Here is a 21,332-nt window from a genome sequence, read left to right as displayed (position 1 = left end):
TAACATGGATAAACACAGTTACCAACACACACTGTGACATAAACACACTAATGAACACACACATTAAGATGGATAAACAGCTACAGCAAACATTAACATGGATAAACACAGTAGATACAAACACACAGTGATATGGACAAACACAGTTACAAACACACACATTAACATGGATAAACACTGTTACAGGCATACACATTAACATGGATAATCAGTTATAAACATACACATTAAGAGGGATAAACACTTTTATAAATACGCATGTTAACAGGGATAAACACACACATTGACATGGGCAAACACAGTTGGAAACACACACATTAACATGGATAAACAGTTGTGAACACACACATTAACAGGGATAACCACAGTTACAAACACACACATTAAGATGGATAAACAGAGTTATAAACACAAGTTAACGTGGATAAACAGTTATCAACACACACATTAACATGGATAGACACACTGACGAACACACACACAGAGTAAGATGGATAACAGTTACAAACACATATAAACATGGATAAGCACAGTTACTCACACACTAACATGAATAAACACAGTTACACACACACCAACAGGGATGAACACAGTTACAAACACATTAACATGAATAACAGTTACAAACACATTAACATGAATAACTGTTACAAACACATTAATATGGATAAATTGTGTTACGAACACATATTAACAGAGATAAACCGTTACACATTAAGCAGTTACGACCACCCATTAACATGGGTAAATACAGTTACAAATACACACACTAACATGGATAAACATGGTTACAATCACACACATTAACTGGGATCAACACAGTTACAAACACAAACATTAACATTGATAAACACAGTTACAAACACTCATGTTAACATGGATAAACACGGTTACAAACACACATTGACATGGGTAAACACAGTAGCAAACATACACATTAGAACATAAGAACATAAGAAATAGGAGCAGGAGTAGGCCATCTGGCCCTTCGAGCCTGCCCCGCCATTCAATAAGATCATGGCTGATCTGTCGTGGCTCAGTTCCACTTTCCCGCCCTCTCCCCATAACCCTTAATCCCCTCTCTTATCAAAAACCCATCAACCCGCTTCTTAAAAATATTTAGCGAGGCAGCCTCCACCACTTCAACGGGCAGAGAATTCCAGAGATTCACCACCCTTTGAGTGAAGAAGTTCCTCCTCAACTCCGTTCTGAACCGCCCCCCCTTTATCTTGAGGCTGTGCCCCCTAGTCCTACTGTCTTTTTTGAGCGGGAAGAGTCTTTCCACCTCTATCCTATCCATCCCATTCATCATCTTATACGTCTCAATGAGATCTCCCCTCATTCTTCTAAACTCTAACGAGTACAAGCCTAGTTTATTCAGCCTCTCCTCATAGCTCAACCCCCTCAACTCCGGTATCAGCCTAGTAAACCTCCTCTGCACTCCCTCCAAGGCCAAAATATCCTTGCGCAGGTGCGGCGCCCAAAACTGCACACAGTACTCCAGCTGCGGCCTCACCAGTGCCCTATACAGCTGCAGCAAGACCTCCCTACTTTTATATTCAATCCCCCTCGCTATGAAGGCCAGCATCCCATTCGCCTTCCTGACCACCTGCTGCACCTGCAGGCTGGGTTTTTGCGACTCATGCACAAGGACCCCGAGGTCCCTCTGCACCGTCGCCTGCTGCAGTTTTTCGCCACGTAAGTAATAGTCCTTCCTACCATTCTTCCTACCAAAGTGGACCACCTCACACTTGCCAACATTAAATTCCATTTGCCATTTCCTGGCCCATTCGCCCAGCCTATCTAGATCCTTCTGCAGACTCTCCACACCCTCCGCACAATTTGCCTTTCCCCCAATCTTGGTGTCATCAGCAAATTTCGACACCCTACACTCGGTTCCCTCCTCCAGATCATCTATATAAATGGTAAATAGCTGAGGCCCCAGCACCGACCCCTGGGGCACCCCACTAGTCACCAACCGCCAATCTGAATAGCACCCATTGACCCCCACTCTCTGCCTCCTATTTGACAACCAATCCTCTATCCACGCTAACACCCTACCCCCAACTCCATGTCCTCTGACCTTCTGCAGTAACCTCTTGTGAGGTACCTTATCAAACGCCTTCTGAAAATCCAGAAAGACCACATCCACCGGCTCTCCTCTATCCACCGCCCTAGACACATCCTCATAGAACTCCAGTAAATTTGTCAGACACGACTTCCCTTTAATGAAACCGTGTTGCGTCTGCCCTATCAAGCAATTCCCTTCAAGATGCCTCGCAATTTCCTCCTTAATGACGGATTCTAACATTTTACCTACCACAGACGTTAAACTAACCGGCCTGTAATTCCCCGCCTTTTGCCTGGCACCCTTCTTAAACAACGGCGTAACATTAGCCGTTTTCCAATCCTCCGGCACTTCCCCGGAATCCAGTAACATGAATAAACTGTTACAAGCATGCATTAACAAGGGTAAACAGTTACAAACATATACCTTAACATGGATAAACACTTACAAACATACAATAACATGGATAAAAACACTAGCACACATTAATATGGATAAATACAGTTACAAACACACACTAACATGGATACACACAGTTAAAACACATTAACAAGGATAAACACAGTTACAAACACATATTAACATGGACTGACAGTTACAAACACACACAATGACATAAATAAATAGTTACAAAGACACACTGATATGTGTAAACACAATTGGAAACACACACATTAACAAGGATAAACAGATACAAAACACACATTAAGAGGGATAAACAGTTACAAAGACACATTAACATGGATAAACACAGTTACAAACACATACTAACATGATCAACACAGGTACAATACACACAAAAATGGATAAACACAGTTACAAACACGTTAACATGGATAAACACAGTTATCTGTACACATGTTAACATGGATAAACACATTAACACACAGTAAGGTGGATAAACAGCTACATACATTGATATGGATAAACAGTTATATACACACATCAACATGGATAAACATGGTTATAAACACACTAATATGGATCAACACAGTTGCAAACGCATGCACAAAAATGGATAAACAGTTACAAACACATGTTAACATGGATATGCACACTGATGAACACACACAGTAAGATGGATAAACACAGTTACAAACACATATAAATATGGACAAAGTTACAGATACATGCATTAACATGGGTAAACATAGTTATAAGCCCATATATTTACTTCATTAAACACGGTTGCAAACGCACATATTTACATGGATATACACAGTTACAAAAGGATATACACAGTTCCAAACATTTACATGTTTCAACACAGTTACAGACACACCAGGTGATCTTACAAATCGGTCGAGCTGGTTAGATCATGGGACAGCCAGGAAATTAGGTTTGCGCCCAATTTCTCACCTCCTGCAATCTTACTGGTACGATCAGCCTTGTGCCCAAAAATGACATGAATATGTTATTTAAGTATATTTACATAGTGTTTCAAATAGAATTAATGAGCCCAGGACACAATTATCCAGGCTCACTTACCTCTGAAGCCTACCAGGATAGGTTCTCTCAGGCGAGGAGCACATATTGTCCCCCAACGAGGACCAGACTTGAAGGTGTTGCTGGTAGAACTTCAGGTCATTGATGCCCATTAGGTGGTGGCCTTTGTGCAGTGCCAGCCAGACATTGCCCAACATGCACCCTGGCACTACTTGCCCAGCACCACCAGCCTGGAACCAGGTGGGCAGTGCCTAAGTTGGGCTGGGCCAACAGAGAGGTCAGGCCACTCCATAGATGGGGGAACCGCTGCAAACTCTGCTGGGGAGAGGAAGATGGTAACCACTGCCACTCTATAAGCAATGAGTAGTGGGAGGGAATGGGAATCGCTGCCACTCTGCACAGCGATTTATTGTGGGGTGTAGGGTGAGTCGTGATCATTCCAGGTGTGGGGGTGAGGCAATCGTAGAGAGTGGAGGTGATGGGTGGCTGATCATTCCAGGTGGGTGGGGGGGGTGATCATGATCAGCTGCAGAGCCTTGCGGTGGCGGTAGGGGATGTGATGGTGGGCCATGGAGTCCTGCTGATATCACTAGAGATGGTGACAGATCTCTGTGCTGTTGGGCCACAGAAACTTGCATGTGCACAATGGTGCTGTCTGCTGCAATGAACCAGCTTTTGGCTGAATTAGGCCCCACCCATTCCCATACTGGTGAGTAACAAATTAAGGATTTTTAAAAATTGAATGGAGTGTCAAATCATCAGGTGGCCTCACCAAAATAACAGATCTGAAATTCTCCCATTTCCACACTCATTCTGAACTTAGATTAATGTTGGTAAGATGTCACCACACATAAATGTGAATAAACAGTTACAAACAAAAAAATTAACAGGGATAAACAGTTAAAATACACATTTACATTGATGAGCAGAGTTACAAGCACACACATTAACAAGCAGAAGCATCATTATTAACAACCATTAACATGGGCAGAACCAACGGGATGAACGAGTACACTATTAAGGGCAGAAGTCTGAGTAGTGTTGAGGAGCAGAAGGATCTTGGGGTCCGGGTCCACAGGACTCTTAAATCGGCCTCGCAGGTGGAGGAGGTGGTCAAGAAGGCGTATGGTGTACTGGCCTTCATTAATCGAGGGATTGAGTTTAGGAGTCGGGAGGTAATGCTGGAACTTTATAAGACCCTTGTCAGGCCTCATTTGGAGTATTGTGCGCAGTTCTGGTCGCCTCACTATAGGAAAGATGTAGAAGCTATTGAAAGGGTGCAGAGGAGATTTACAAGGATGTTGCCTGGACTGGGAGGCATGCCTTATGAAGTTAGGTTGAGGGAGCTGGGACTCTTTTCCCTGGAGAGACGAAGGTTGAGAGGCGACCTGATAGAAGTTTACAAAATGTTGAGAGGAATAGATAGGGTGGACTCTCAGAGGCTATTTCCCCGGTTTGAAATGGTCGCTACGAGAGGACACAGATTTAAGGTGCGGGGAGGGAGGTTCAGAAGTGATGTTAGGGGTAAGTTTTTCACTCAGAGGGTGGTGAGTGAATGGAATCGGCTGCCGTCAGTGGTGGTGGAGGCGAACTCGCTGGGGTCTTTTAAAAGACTTCTGGATGAGTATATGGGGTTTAATGAGATTGAGGGTTATAGATAGGTCTGTAGGTTGGTAGGTGATGTGGTCGGCGCAACTTGTGGGCCGAAGGGCCTGTTTGTGCTGTAGTGTTCTATGTTCTATGTTCTATGTTCTATGGATAAAATGGTTACAAACATATATTTTTACATGGAGAGCACAGTTACAAATACACAGATTAACATGGAGAGACAAAGCTATTAACACAACAAAAAATGAGGCAGATGCTCTTCTTATCAGGAGGATGGATGATGACTGCTAGAGGGAGCCATTGTGCATGTGTCTGATCTCCCAGTGCATTAAAGTGTACATGTTTAGTGCACTGGGAAAAAACTCATCTTCCCCCTGGCCCTGATCACCACCCCCCACCACCGCTCCCAATCGCAGCATACCCCAATCACATCCTCCCAACTCAGCTGTGCCTCTCGTTCACCATCCCCCCCAACTCCTCTCCTGGGTGATTTCCTCCATGTTCACTCAGCCCAGCCAATTGACCCTCCTGATCACCCTCCCAGCAATCGCAACCTCATCATTCAGTGACCTAGTTGATAACCACACCTTTTCACACCACTCACTGCCCTCTCAATGGGCCTCGCACCATAATGCGCCTGATCATCTTTGGTTGGGGGGGGTGGGGGGGGGGGGGTTGGAGGTGAATGCGGGGAGGCCTTAATTACCTCTGGTCCCACCAGCGAAGCCATCATGTCTGGTCTCTGTTGCTAGGGGACATACATGATCCTTGCCGGTGAGGACCTTCACTGAGATTGTTAAGGCAAGCGAGCCTGGGCGAGTATGTACCGGGTCACTAATATGAGTAAAATTAGAAATTAAATATTAAAACAGCCTTATTCTCTTCCACGAGGCTGGCTCTCCCAGCAGACTGGGGCTGGGAAGATTGCAAGAGGTGTAACCTAGTTTTTTGCCTTTCTCGCGATATCAAAGGTGTGATACACTGATTGACTAGTGTCATAAGCTGGCAAGATCACCCATGGATCAACACAGATCCAGACACACACAATAACATGGATAAACACAACTAAAAGCACATACATTAACATTGGTAAACCGTTACAAACACACACATACATTAACATGGGTAAACACAGTTACAAAAACACATATCTATATGGATCAACATAGTTACAAAAACACACATTGACATGAGTAAACATAGTTACAAACACACACATTAACATGAATAAACACAATTACAAACACACGTTAACCTAGATAAACACACGTTAACATGGATAAACACAATTACAAACACACGTTAACCTAGATAAACACACGTTAACATGGATAAACACAATTACAAACACACACATTTAGATGGTTAAACATACTTATAAACACAGATTAACATGGATAAACAAAAATTAACATACATAAACAGAAACACGCATTAACAGGGATAAACACAGTTAAAGCACACACATTTTCACGGATAAACTCAGTTACAAACACACATTAACATGGAGAAACAGCTACAGACACATGTTAACATGGATAAACACAGTTACAAACAGACGTTAACATGGACAGAGTAACAAACAGACACATTTAAACTGATAAACACACTAATGAACACACACATTAACATGGATAAACAGTTAAAATAACTCATTAACATAGGTAAACATGGTTACAAACACACATACTAACATGGATAAACATGGTCACAAACACACACATTAACATGGATAAACACAGAGATAAATACATATTAACATGGGCAGACAGAGTAACAAACACACACATTTAAACTGATAAACAAAGTAATGAACACACACACTAATATGGATAAACAGCTAAAAGAATTCATTAACATGGATAAATGCAGTTACAAGCACATTCACAAGCACACACATTAACATGGACAAACACAGTTCAAAACTCACTGACATGGCTAAATACAGTTACAAACTCACATTAACATGGTAAACATAGTTACAATACACACATTGACATGGATAAATGCAGTTACAAGCATATGTTAACATGGGTAAATAGTTACAAACACACATCATAACATGGATTAACATGGTTACAAACACACATAAACATGGATAAATAGTTACAAACACACACATTGACACAAATATACACAATGATGAACACACACAAACAATTAAAAAAACACACATTAACATGGATAAATATGGGTACAAAAGCACACATTAACATGGATAAATGCAGTTACAAACACATACATGAACATGGATAAATATAGTTACAAGCTCACATACTTATAGAAAAATACAGTAACAAACACACACACATTAACATGATTAAACAGTTACAAACATAGACTGACATGGATAAACAAACATAACATGGATAAAGTTACAAACACACATATTAACATGGATAAACACAATTAAAAACATATATTTTAACATGGATGAACACGGTTACAAACATACACACTAGCATGGTTAAATACAGTTACAAGCACAAACACTCAGATGGATAAATACATTTACAAACACATACATTATATCAAAAGATGCATGGGCTAGGTTGATTGGCCATGCTAAAAAAATTGCCCCTTAGTGTCCTGAGATGCGTAGGTTAGAGGGATTGGGTAAAATATGTAAGGATATGGGGGTAGGGCCTGGGTAGGATTGTGGTCGGTGCAGACTCGATGGGCTGAAGGGCCTCTCTCTGCACAGTAGGGTTCTATGATTCTATGATTCTATGGCATTAACATGGATAAATACAGTTACAGCACAGGCACTTAGATGATAAATACATTTAGAAACACGCACCTTAACATGGATAAACACAATTACAATCTCAAATTAATATGGGTAAACACAGTTACAAGCTCACATTAACATGGTAAACACAGTTAGAAACACAAACATTGACATGGATAAACATATTTACAAATATGCATTAACTGGGTAAATAGTTACAAGCACACATATAACATGGATAAACAAGCACACACATTAATATAGCTAAATATAGTTACAAACACATACATTAACATGGATAAACACAGTAACAAACACACATTGACACAGATAAACAGAGTAATGATCATACATAAACAGTTAAAAAGCATACACATTAACAGGATAAACATGATTACAAACGCACACAGTTACACACTGACGTTAACATCGGCAAACACAGTTACAAACTCACAACAACATGGTAAACATAGTTACAAACACACATATTGACATGGATAATGCAATTACCAACACATTAACATGGGTAATAATTACAAACATACATCATAACATGGATAAACATGGAAAAAACACACACACACTAACATGGATAAACACAGTTGCAAACACACACTAACATGAATAAATAGTTACAAACACACACATTAACATGTATAAACACACTTACAAACATACATCATATCATGGGTAAATAGTTACAAACCCACATCATTACATGGATAAGAACAGTTACAAACATACACATTAACATGGATAAACAAACACAATTATAAACACCCACATTAACATGGATAAACAGTTATAAACATCGACATTAACACAGGTAAACAGCTGTGGAGCCTGTCCACAATTGACTGTATAAAGCAAGATGTAACACCTTCAACCTGACGACCAACTCAGCTCTGGTCCTGTCATCAGGAAACAGAATGGTACAAGATTTTGCCCTGTATCGTTATCCATTGAAATCTCAGTGTTTGTAACCATGTTTATCAAACTTTGTGTGTTTGTAGCTGTCTTTATCTCTGTTAATGTGTGTTTGTAATGGTGTTTATCCATGTTAATAAGAATTGTGTTTATCTCTATCCCTGCAACTGTATTTGTCCATGTTAATGTGTGTTTTTGAGATAAATCATGTCAATATGTGTGTTTGTAACTGTGTTTATCCATGTTAACCTGTGTTTGTAACTGTGTTTATCCAAGTTAATACGTGTATGTCACAGTGTTTATCCATGTTAATGTGTGTGTTTGTAACTGTGCTGATCCACTTTTGAGTGTTTTTTAACTATGTATGCATTCTAAAGTGTGTGTTCATTACTGTGTTTATCCATATAAATATGTGTTTGCTACTGTGTTTCACCATGTAAGTGTGTGTTTTTGTAACTGTGTTTAACCATGTAAATGAGTATTTTTAATTGTTTATCCATGTTAATGTATGTGTTTGTAACTGTGTTAGAACATAGAACATAACAGCGCAGTACAGGCCCTTCGGCTCTCGATGTTGCGCTGACCTGTGAAATCAATCTAAACCCCATCTAGCCTACACTATTCCAATATCATCCATATGCTTATCCAATGACCATTTAAATGTCCTTAAAGTTGGCGAGTCCACTACTGTTGCAGGTAGGGCATTCCATGCCCTTACTACTGAGTAAAGAACCTACCTCTGACATCTGTCCTATGTTCATCCATGTTAGTGTATGTTTGCAACTGTGTTTATCCACCTTAATATATTATTGTAACTGTGTTTATCCATGTTGTGTGTGTTTGTAACTGTGTTTATCCATGAGAATATGGGTGTTTATAACTGTGTTTATCCATGAGAATATGGGTGTTTATAACTGTGTTTATCCATGTTAATGTGTTTGTAACTGTTTATCCATGTTAGTGTATTTTTGTAACTGTGTTTATCCATGTTACAGGATATGTTTGTAACTGTGTTCATTCAGGTTAATATATTTTTGTAATTGTGTTAATTCATGTTAATGTGTGTGTTTGTAACTGTTTATCCATGTTAAGATGTGTTTGTAACTGTGTTTATCCATGTTGATGTGTGTGCTTGTAACTGTGTTTATCCATGTTAATGTGCGTGTCTATAAGTGTGTAAGTATGTTTATCCCATTTAATGTGTTTGTAAGTGTGTTTTTCCAAATAACTTTGTGTTTGTAATTGTGTTCATCCACATTAATATGTTTTTGTAACTGTGTTTATCCATGTTAATGTGTATGCTTGCAACTGTGTTTATCCATGTTAATGTGTGTGTTTGTAACTGTTTACCCATGTTAATGTGCATGTTTGTAAGTGGATGTTGTACACATGGACTTCAGTAAAGTCTTTGGCAAGCTACCTCACGGAAGACTGATACGAAAGGTGAAGTAACACAGGATCAAAGGAGAGCTGGTAAGATGGATACAGAACCAGCTTGACCATAGAAGACAGAGGGTAGCAGTACAGGAGTACTTTTCTGAGTGGAAGACTCATGGTGTTCAGTTCTGGAACCTTTGTTGTTTGTAGGATATCTAAATATTTTGGAGGAAAATGTATTTGGTCTGTGTTTCGCAGATAACACAAAAATTGATGGAGTTGTGGATAAAGAGGAGGATTGTCAGAGGATACAGCAAGATATAGGCCAGTTGGAGGCTTGGGCAGGAAAATAGCAGATAGAGTTTAATCCAAACAAGTGTGAGGTGATGCATTTTGGAAGGTCCAATGCATGTAAGAATTATACAGTAAATGTTAGAACCCTTAGAAATATAGATAGGCAGAGTGATCTGAGGGTACATGTCCACCAAAAGTACAATGCAGGTGGATAAGGTGGTCAAGAAGGTATACAGCATGCTTGCCTTCATCGGTCAGGGCATTGTGTATAAAAATTGGCAGGCCATGCTGCAGCTGTACAGAACTTTAGTTAGGCCTCACTCAGAATATTGTGTACAATTCTGGTTCCCACACTACCAGAAGGATGTGAAAGCTTTGGAGAGAGTACAGAAGAGGTTTTCCAGGATGTTGCCTAGTCTGGAGGGTAATAGCATTGGATAAACTCAGTTTGTCCTCATGGAGCGATGGAAGTTGAGGGGTGACTTGATAGAGGTTTATAAGTTTATGAATGGTATGGACAGACTGGATAATCAGATGCTCTTTCCTAGGGTAGAAAAATCAAGTATTAGGCAGCATAGATTTAAGGTGCATGGGGAAAAGTTTAGAGATGTGGGAGGCAAGTTTTTTTTACACAAAGGGTGGTGAGTGTCTGGAACATGCTGTCTGGGGAGGTGGTGGGTGCAGGTATGATAGCTGTATTTAAGGGGCAATTAGATGAATGCATGAATAGGATGGGAATGGAAGGATATGGACTCTGTAAGTGCATACAGTTTTAGTTTAGGCAGGCATCATGACTGGTGCAGGTTTGGAGGGCCAAAGGTCTGTTCCTGTGCTATACTGTTGTTTGCTATTTATTCTTCATGTATAGTCATGATTACGAATGCACTCATACAAACATGCATGTGAACACACATTTATAAACACACATAGACATTACAATTACAAACATATACACACAGATGCTAGGAAACGCATGAATATAGATTGCTTTGTAAATGCATGATTACAATTACACAGGTAACAAATGCACTGATGAATGTATAAACATGGTTACATGCATAGCCATTGTTATAAAAGTGTACATGGTTATGAACAAATTCTTACATATAAACGGTCACATCACAAACAATTGAAAACATATAAGTACAGTTACAAGTGAACAAATTAAAAACACACAGAAACTAACCAACAGAAGATCATAGTCATAAACATGCACATGTAGAAATATCAAAAACACATGCACATACATGTCCTGCTGGTTGATGGGTGAGGCTGGGTGAACCGGTAAGATTGCATGAGGTATGAAAAATTGAGTTTGCATCTAGTTTCTTGCCTATGCAATATAAAATAGCTTGAATGGCTAGCCCACTGCCATTCCACCCATCCTGACCCTGGACCCATAATATGAGGGGATAGATAAAGTGCCTATACAGTGCCCATCCTTAGGCCTGATGAGGTATTTAAAGTGCCAAATTAATGGGCATATAGGGACCTCCATCCACCTCCAGTGCCATAATAGGCTGGGTAGTGGGGGGCAGGGAAGAGTCAGAAAGCTAGTTTTTTCATCTAAAATAAAAATGTGGGGACATTCTTTTGGGGGTGCCATCTGTTCATCTGGGGCACTTCACACCACCTCCACCACCCTTTGCCTGTCTGGACTCCAAAACCTCCATCATTCTTCACACACCTTCCACAGAGTGCTCGAACCCTCCTCAAACAAAATACTTCCTCGTACCCATGACACAGTCCTAGCAGCACCCACAGCGAGTTCAGGCACTGCTAGAACATGAAAGCAGCTTAATCAGACTGGTGGTCAGATCTTGAGGGTGACAATTCTTCTACTATGGGCAGAGGTCCCACTCTCTGGGTGAGATTCTCTGGTCTTGTCTGTGTCAGGAACCATTGCGAGTGAAAGCAGGAAACTTTACATTCCAGCCAAAACACATTAACTTCAGTGGCCGTGGAGAATCCAGCTGCAAATGAGAAGAATTTCGGCTTCTGTTTGTTAAAGCTTCTGGCAGCCATTTTTAAAGTTAGTTTACAATACTTCCCCACTTCCCCAAGCCCCCACACTCCACCACCCCTCACCTCCACTCCCCTTTTCCTACCCCTACCACCCCCACTCTCCCCCACCTCCCTACACACTTCCCCACCCCATTCCCCTATCCCTATCCCCATCTGCCCCCACAATCCCCCAACTGCACCCCTCTAAACGCACTTGCCTATGCCCACACAGCCCACACTTCTTCACCAGACCCAGAAAGGCAGAACTCAGAAAGAGATGATGTGGAGCTGTCTCCAGCTCTTCGATCAATGGCCAATATCCTGAGCTATCTAAACTAAATTCCACCCACTGTTTCAGAGACACATATACAATTGGTTCCAATCATACGTGTATAAACACATGGAAACAAATGGACTCAACAGATAGGTTCACAATCATAGTTTGTAAAAACACATGTTCATATGGTTGCAGATAGATATATGTACACATGGTTAAATCATACACATGAATACATGTGTACAAACATGAATATGAATATATACTATAATCATGTATATGGACATGCAGTTACTAATTTGCACACATGCACATAGGTAAAAACTTAGACAAAGACATGGGTAAAATCACAAATATCCACACTGCTGCAAACATGCACACACATGTCCTTGATAATTTATACATGTTCACACAATCAAGCACATGTATAGAACATAGAACACTACAGCACAGACAGGCCCTTCGGCCCACAAGTTGCGCCGATCACATCACATGTATCTTCAAATACGTACACTTATGACCAGAAGCACACAAATATACACTCATGGTTACAAACACACGTGAACACACAAGCTTAAATACAACCATATGTATACACGTGGTTTCAAACACACAAAATAACTGTGTACGTATATGCAGATAGAAATAGTCCATATATGCAGATATCTTGATGCACAACAATATCTTTCATTTACTTAGCCTTGATTAACACAGTGAAAATCACAAGGCATTTGATTGGAGCATTACCATACAAATATGATACCAACCTGAGAAGAAGCCATTAGGATAGATGAACAAAAGTTTGGTCAAAGTTGCATGTTTTAACACAGCTTAAAGCAGGAGAAAGAGGTAGAGAGCCAGAGATATTCAGAGAGAACTTCTAGATTTTAAGGCCTAGGTGCTATAGAGACAGCCACCAATGGTGAAGCAATTAAAATGGAAAATGTGCAAGTGATCAGCACTGGAGAAATCTTGGAGCACTGTATTTCTGAATGAGGTTACTGAAATAGGGATGTGGCCCTGGAGGGATTTGAGAATGGAATTTAGAATCCCTACAGTGAGGAAGAAGCCATTCGGCCCATCAAGTCTGCACTGACTCTCCGACAGAGCATCCCACTCAGACTTGATCCTTGCAACCCACATATTTACCTGACTAATCCCCCTAACCTACACATCTTTGGACGCAAAGGAACAATTTGGCATGACCAATCCACTTAATTATCTTTGGATTGTGATGTATCCCCGTAATGTACAGTGGATAGAGCAACGTTCCTCTGAGAATGTGCGTCCATGGATAAATAGCTTACAGATGTCTATTGGTAATATTGAAACTTACGACTATTCTCAGTTATTGAAAACCTTTGTTACAACAGAAAACATGACAATAGTACAAGTACTAACATTACCAACTGTTGGAGGCCGTGGCGATGCACATTTCATACCTACATCAGTGGGTCTGGATCCCAGCATGGGGCGTTGCCTTCAGTAAAGCAGAGCAAAGGAGTAAGGTGACACATAGTAATAGATTAGAGTGCAGGTGGAGTTATCTTATTGGACTAGCCACCCAGCAAACTGAGAACTAGGATTCAATGTTTAAAAAGTGCAAAACTGGCCATAGTACAGGTGAATGTGAAATTGTGAGATTTTCATAACCCATCTGATTCACCGATGTCCTTTAGGAAAGGAAATCTATCATTCTTACCCGTCTGGCCTATATGTGTACCTGATTCACAGCAATGTGTTGACTTTTAAATGCCCTCTGAACTGGCCAAGTCAGACACACAGTTGGATCAAAAAATGGTGCCAGTGACTAAATGCGGCTCACCCCCAGAACCTTCTCAAGACATTAAATATCAGAGAGGATCACATCCTGAGAATAAAGAAAATTAACATCAACTGATGAAATTTGGTTGGTGTTTTGCAGCTCTTCATAAGAAGTGGAATTTGCAGCATGATGCAATTAGGAATGGATCATTTGAACAAAGAGTGATTTGAGTTTGGATGACAGGAAGAATGGATGATTCTTTACCTCATTGTGTAGAGCAGGGTCCCGTTGTCCACCAGCCTCAGCAGTTTGTTTGGAGTGGTCATGTTGTGCGCCACTGATTTCTTTCCATTGTGAAAGAAAGTGTCTGGAGTCCAGATCTTGCTGGCCAGAAGGTTGTTTAGTGGCAAAATGCGCATGGGCCCTTTAAATTTGAGCCGTTCATCCTTCCAACTCTGTCGGAAAAACACGTCAACGGTGTACTCCTGCATTCAGGAAAAACAGGGAGGTAATCAGATAGTTAGGAGCAGAGGTTGTTTCCTCAGCTTGTCCCTGTGCATGCACCTATCACTACTTCCCTGCCGCACCAAACCCTTTCACTAATGTTGCCAAGCAAAGGATGAATTCTGTTCACCTGTCTATGTCACCAACGTTTCAGGTTCAGTTTGTAATGTTTAACAAAGTAGAAGCATAAAATGATTACAGCATCGATGGGGCCATTTGGCCCATTGTACCAGATCTCTGCAAGGGCAGCTCAGCTAATTCTACTCATCTGCCTTTTCCTGTAGCCCTACAATTTATTTTCTCTTTGGATGAAATTCTAATTTCCTTTTGAAAGCTATGCTGGAATCTGTCCCCACCACAATCTCAGATAATGCACCCCAGATCCTGACCACTCATTGTGTGAATCTGGTTCCCCCACACTCACTGACAGTACATTTCAGATCCCAACCACACGCTGTGTGAACCTATCTCCGCCACACTCTCAAATCTCCTCTGAACCTTCGCTTCTCCAAGGAGAAAAGTCTTAAGTTCCCAAATCTACCTGCATAACTGAAATTCCTCAGCTCTGGAAGCATTCTTGTAATTTTTTTTCTGCATTCTCTCTAATCACATCCTTCCTAGGTTGTGGTGCCCAGAACTAGACTTAATATTGTGCAGTGGGGCAGGATTAATTGATAACCTCAAAGTGAAGGCACCCTCAGGTAACAGCAATCTGAATATGATTGAATTTTACATTCAGTTTGAGGGAAAGAAGAGTGTGTCCTAGACTACTATTTTAAATTTAAATAAGGATAATTATGAGGGCATGAAAGATGAGCTAGCTAAAGTGAACTGGCAAATATTCTTAAGGGATAAATCAACAGAAATTCAATGACAGACATTTAAAGGGATATTTCAGAATACACAGGAAAGACATATTCCAATGAGAAAGACAAATTCCAAGGGGTGGGTCCACCATCTATGGCTAACTCAAAAAGCAAAAATAGTATTAAACTTTAAAGAAAATGCATAATTTTTCCATAAATGCATGACAGGTCAGGGGATTGGAAAGAATATAAAGATGAAAAAATAACAAAAAGATTAATGAGAGAAAAGTTAGTGTACAGGAGAAAGGTGGACAGTAAGAGTTTCTATAAGTAGTCATAGAATCCCTACAATGCAGAAGACACCATTTGGCCCATTGATTCTGCACCAATTGTCTGACAGAGTATCTTACCCAGGCCTTCACCCCACTGTAACCCCAACATGGCTAACCCATCTAACATGCACATCTTTGAACTGTGGGAGGAAACCGGAGCACCCCGAGGAAAACCATGCCGACATTGGAAAAGTGTGCACAATCCACACAGATAGTCACCCAAGGCTAGAATTGAACCCGACTCCCTGGCACTGTGAGGCAGCAGTGCTAACCATTGTGCCATTGTGCTTTAAATATAAAAAAGAGTAGACAAAGTGAGCACTGGTCCTATAAAACCTCCAGCTGGGAAATTAATATTGGAAAGGAGGGCAATGGCAGATAAAATAAAGTTATTTTACATCTGTCTTCACTTTTGAGAATACAAGAAACATGCTAGAAATAGTTGTAAATCAGGAATTGGAAGGGAGAGGGGATCGCCGGAAAATTACATTCAACAAGAAAATAGTACTGAGTAAATGATTGGGTCTGTGGGCTGACAAATCCCAGATCCAGATGAACTTTGCCCCAAGGTCTTGGAAGATGTGCTCAAGGAGATAGTTGATGCATTGGTTTTAATTTTCCAAAAATCCCTAGACTTGGGGAAGCTTCCTTTATATATTGCAAGTTAGTAAATGTATCTCTTTAATCAAAAAATGAGGGAGACAGAAAGCATGAAACTGCAGGACCAGTTAGCCCAGCATTTGTCATAGCGAAAATGTTAGGAGTCATTATTAATGACGTTATAGTCAGGCACTTGGAAAATTTCAAAGCAATCAGAGATAATTTTGTGAAAGAGAATCCATTTAACCAATGCATTGGAGCTCTTTGAAAGAGTCACATGTGCTGTGGATAAAGGGAAACTGGTGGATGTAATGTACGTAGATTTCCAGAAGGAATTTGATAAAGTGTTACATCAAAGATTGTTGCATAAAATGAAAGCTCGTGGTGTAGGGGGTAACACGTTGACATGGATTAAAGATTGTCTAGTTAACAAGAAACAGAGAGTAGGCATAAATGGGTCTTTTTCTGCAGGATGTGACAAATGGTGTGTCACAGACGTCAATGCTGAGACCTCAACTGTTTACAATTTATATAAATGACTTGGACGAAGAGACTGAAGGCATGATTGTTAAATTTATCGATAACACGAAGACTGATAAAAAAGTAAATTGTGAAGAGGATATATGGAGGCTACAAAGGGATGTAAATACGCTAAGTGACTGGCCAAAAATTTGGGAAATGGAGTATAATGTGGGAAAATGTGAAATTGTCCATTTTGGTAGGAAGAATAAAAAAGCTGATTATCTAAAAGGTGAGAGATTGCAGAGCTCTGAGATGCAGAGGGATCTGGATGTCCTTGTACAAGAATCTTAAAAGCCGATATACAGGTACAGCAAGTAATTAGGAAAGCTAATAGAACATTACAGTTTATTGTGAGGACAACTCAATAAAGGAGTAGGGAGGTTATGCTTCAGTTGTGCAGTGCATTGGTGAAACCAAATCTGGAATACTGTTTACAGTAGTGGTCACCTCATTAAAAGAAATTTGTTTTAGAAGCAGTTCAGAGAAGCTTTGCTCATTTAACACCAGGAATGGGTGGTTTCTCTGAGGGGGAAAAACTAGAGAGGTTCACTTCAGTTGAGTTGAGTTTTAACAACATTGTGTATGTTCAAATAAATGTGTTATCATGGGATTCCTCTCAGCCCAGTTGTCACAAACATCTTTGGTGAGCTCCATGAAAAATGTCTCTTTGATGGAATTACCCTAACATCCCACCCTTGCATATTTCCGATACCATGGATGATACGTTTGCCAAATTTGAATCCACAGCTGCCTGACACACCTTAATGGGCTGTATCCTGAGCTGAAATTCACCTTTGAAATGAGCTCCTTTTCCTCAATGCGCTGGTTGAGAAATCTAGGGAGTTCATAACTATTCTCTACTTCAAACCAAAACAGAAAATGCTGGAAAATCTCAGCAGGTCTAGCAGCATCTGTAAGGAGAAAAAAGAGCTGACATTTTGAGTCCAGGTGACCCTTTGTCAAAACTAAAAGGCATAGAAAGTGGGAGATGTTTATACTGCAGGGGGAGGAATTAAAAGATGCCATAGAAACTAGGGGAAAAGACTACTAATAGCTGTCCACAGAGAGAATAAAGGGAATAAATGAATGTCAGAGAAGCTGTAAGCTGTGACAGATGAAGATGTTGAGGAGGGGGTGTTGGGGAGGATGGAACAGAGGTAGAATGTAGACAAGGGGAAGGGGGAAGAGGAATGGTAAGGGAATGGGGATGAAGTAGGGGAAAAGAGTGGATGGGGGGGAAGAAAACTGAAGAAAGACAATAAAGAAATAAAAGGTAGAGAACAGCAAAAAATTAAATAAAGTTGAATAAAAACAAAGGGGGCCGAGATGGGGTAGAGCAAATCATCTGAAGTTGTTGAATTCAATGTTATGACCTGAGATGCTGTTCCTCCAGTTTGCGTTGAGCTTCACTGGAACATTACAGAAAGCCAAAGACAGACATGTGGGCATGGGAGCAGGATTGTGTGTTAAAATGGCAAGCAACAGGAAGGTCATGGTCCTGATTGCGCACAGACTGAAGTTGCTTATAGCAAAGCTCCCAGTCTATGCTTTGTCTCTCTGATATAGAGATCACATTGGGAGCAGCGAACGCAACAGACCAATTGAAAGAGGTGCAAGTGAAACACCGCTTAACCTGGGACAAATGTTTTGGACGTTGGATGGTGAGCATAGAATATGTAAAGGACAGGTGTTATACCTTCTGCAATTGCATAGGAAGGTGCCTTGAGTGACGGGAGAGTATAGTGGAGGAGTAGACTAGGTTATCCTGGAGGAAACAGTCTTTGCAGAATGCTGACAAAGGCAGTGAAGGGAAGTTGTGTTTGGTGGTGGTATCACGCTGGAGTTCGCGAAAATGTGCTTTGCATGCGGAGGCCGGTGGGGTGAAATGTGAGAACAAGGGGGATTCTATCCTTGTTTTGGAAAGGAGGGGAGGGGGGTGAGGGTTGTGGCCTGGGAGATGGGCTACATGCTGTTGAGGGTCCTGTTGAGAACTGCAGATGGGAATCCATGGTTGAGGAAAAAGGAGTACATATTAGGGGCCATAGGGTAGCATGTGGTTAGCACTGCTGCCTCAGAGCTCCAGGGACCCAAGTTCGATTCCCGTCTTGGGTCACTGTCTGCATGGAGTTTGCACGTTCTCCCCATGTCTGCATGGGATTTCTCCCACAGTCCAAAGATCTGCGGGTTAGGGAGATTGGCCATGCTAAACTACCCCTTAGTGGTCCAGGAAGCACAGTTCGAGGGATTAGCAAGGTAACTATGTGGGGTTACAGGGGTAGGGCCTGGGTGGGATTGTTGTTGGCGCAGACTCGATGGGCCAAATGGCCTGCTTCTGCACTGTGGGGATTCTATGATTGTCTTCATTCTATGATATTAGAAACACTACTTTGGAAAGTGGCATCATCGGAACAAATGTAATGGAGGCGAAGGAGCTGAGAGAAAGGGATGGAATTCTTACAGGATGTGGGCTGTGAAGAGCTGTAGTCCAGGTAGCTGTGGGTGTCAGTGAGCTTGTAATGAAGATTGGTAGATAGTCTGTTGGCAGAAATGGAGACATAAAGGTCAAGGAAGGCTAGGGAAGTGTCTGAAAACATTTTTAAAGTGTGAAATAGACCGGGTGAGGGCAATGGAGGAGCAGAAACAGGAAGCAAAGTTGATTAATTTTTCAAGCTCTGGACAAGAGCATGAAGTGGCACCAAATTAGTCATTGATATACTGGTAAAGGAGTTGTGGGGGGGGACCTGGGTAGGCTTGGAATAAGGAATGTTCCACATACCCAATAAAAGTATCCAATGCTACTCTTTTGATTTGGAGAAAGTGGGATGAGTTAATTGAGAAGTTGTTGAGAGATAGGACGAGTTCAGCCAGGCAGACAAAAGTGGTGGTGGATGAGAATTGTTCAGGCCTTTTTTCAAGAAAGAAGCAAAGAGCTCACAGGCCATCCTGGTGTGGGATGGAGGTGTGGAGAGATTGACATCCATGGTCAATAGAAGGCGGTTCGGGCCTGCGAACTGAAAGCTGTCAATATGACGCAGGGGATCAGAGGAATCCCAAATGTAGGTGGGGAGGGATTGGACCAGGGGAGTGAGGATGGAGTCAAGCCAAAAGGAAATAAGTTCAGTGGGGCAGGAGCATCCTGACTCAATGGGCCTACCAGCCAGTCCTTTTGTGGATTTTGGGAAGTAGGTAGAAGTGAGCTGTCCAGGTTGGGAGACTATGAGGTTAGAAGCTGTGGGGGGAATGGCATCCAGAGGAAATGAGGTCAGTGACGGTGTTGGAGATAACAGCTTGATGTTCAGTTTGGTGGTCATGGTCATGGGGGAGGTAGGAGGAAGTATCTGAGAGTTGGCACTCAGCCTCTGTGAGGTCGAGGTCAGTCTGCCAGACAACATCAACACCCACTTTGCTGGCAGGTTTAACGACAAAGCCAGAATTAGACCTAAGGGAATGAAGAGTGGAAAGAGGAAAGATTGGAAGGAGAGAGGTTGGAATTGGTGAAGGGGGAAGAAAACTTAGGACGGTCAACGTCCCGTTGACAGTTCCCAATGAAAAGATCAAGGGCAGGTAATTGTGCTGGTGGGGGTGTCCAACTGGAGGCAGAATGTTGGAGCACGTGAAAGGATCTGTAGAACAGGGTGAGAACTCTTGCCCAAAGAACTAGGCACAAAGACAAAGGCAACGAGAGAATATTATGTTGAGCCCGGAATTCATTGAGGTGGGGATGTAAAGGTACAAAACTGAGCCCTTTGCTGAGAATAGCACACTCAGCCTCAGAAAGGGAAGGTCGGAGGGTCTGGCGAAGACATGGCAAGGTCTGGGGCTCGAAGAGATGGAGTTTGAGAGATTGGGACTGGTGGAGGGATGGGCACTGGTGTTGATAAGTTGTTGAATCTTGTGTTCCTTTGAGATTTGAAAGAAACAGGAAAAGTGTTAGAACATAGAACATAGAACATTACAGCGCAGAACAGGCCCTTCGGCCCACGATGTTGCGCCGACCAGTTTTTTTAAAAAAAAACACTGACCCTCTAACCTAAACCAAACCCTTTCCATCCATAAACCTATCCACGGATC

The 21,332-nt window shown here is 41.4% G+C and overlaps 1 protein-coding gene across 1 annotated transcript in view; it reads right to left on the bottom strand.

Moving 5' to 3' along the window:
• The window catches only part of LOC145342093 (gamma-aminobutyric acid receptor subunit alpha-3-like), a 265,641-nt gene that overhangs the window by 60,357 nt on the left and 183,952 nt on the right, over positions 1 to 21,332 (bottom strand). Inside the window, exon 5 of the mRNA XM_080187307.1 lies at positions 14,762 to 14,982. Coding sequence (XP_080043433.1) covers positions 14,762 to 14,982 — 221 coding nt within the window. The remainder of the gene's footprint in view (positions 1 to 14,761; positions 14,983 to 21,332) is intronic.

Source organism: Carcharhinus amblyrhynchos, chromosome 4, assembly GCF_965287045.1.
Source record: "Carcharhinus amblyrhynchos chromosome 4, sCarAmb.v2.hapA, whole genome shotgun sequence".
In the NCBI taxonomy this organism is placed as follows: domain Eukaryota; kingdom Metazoa; phylum Chordata; class Chondrichthyes; order Carcharhiniformes; family Carcharhinidae; genus Carcharhinus; species Carcharhinus amblyrhynchos.
This window is presented reverse-complemented; position numbering and strand designations above follow the sequence as displayed.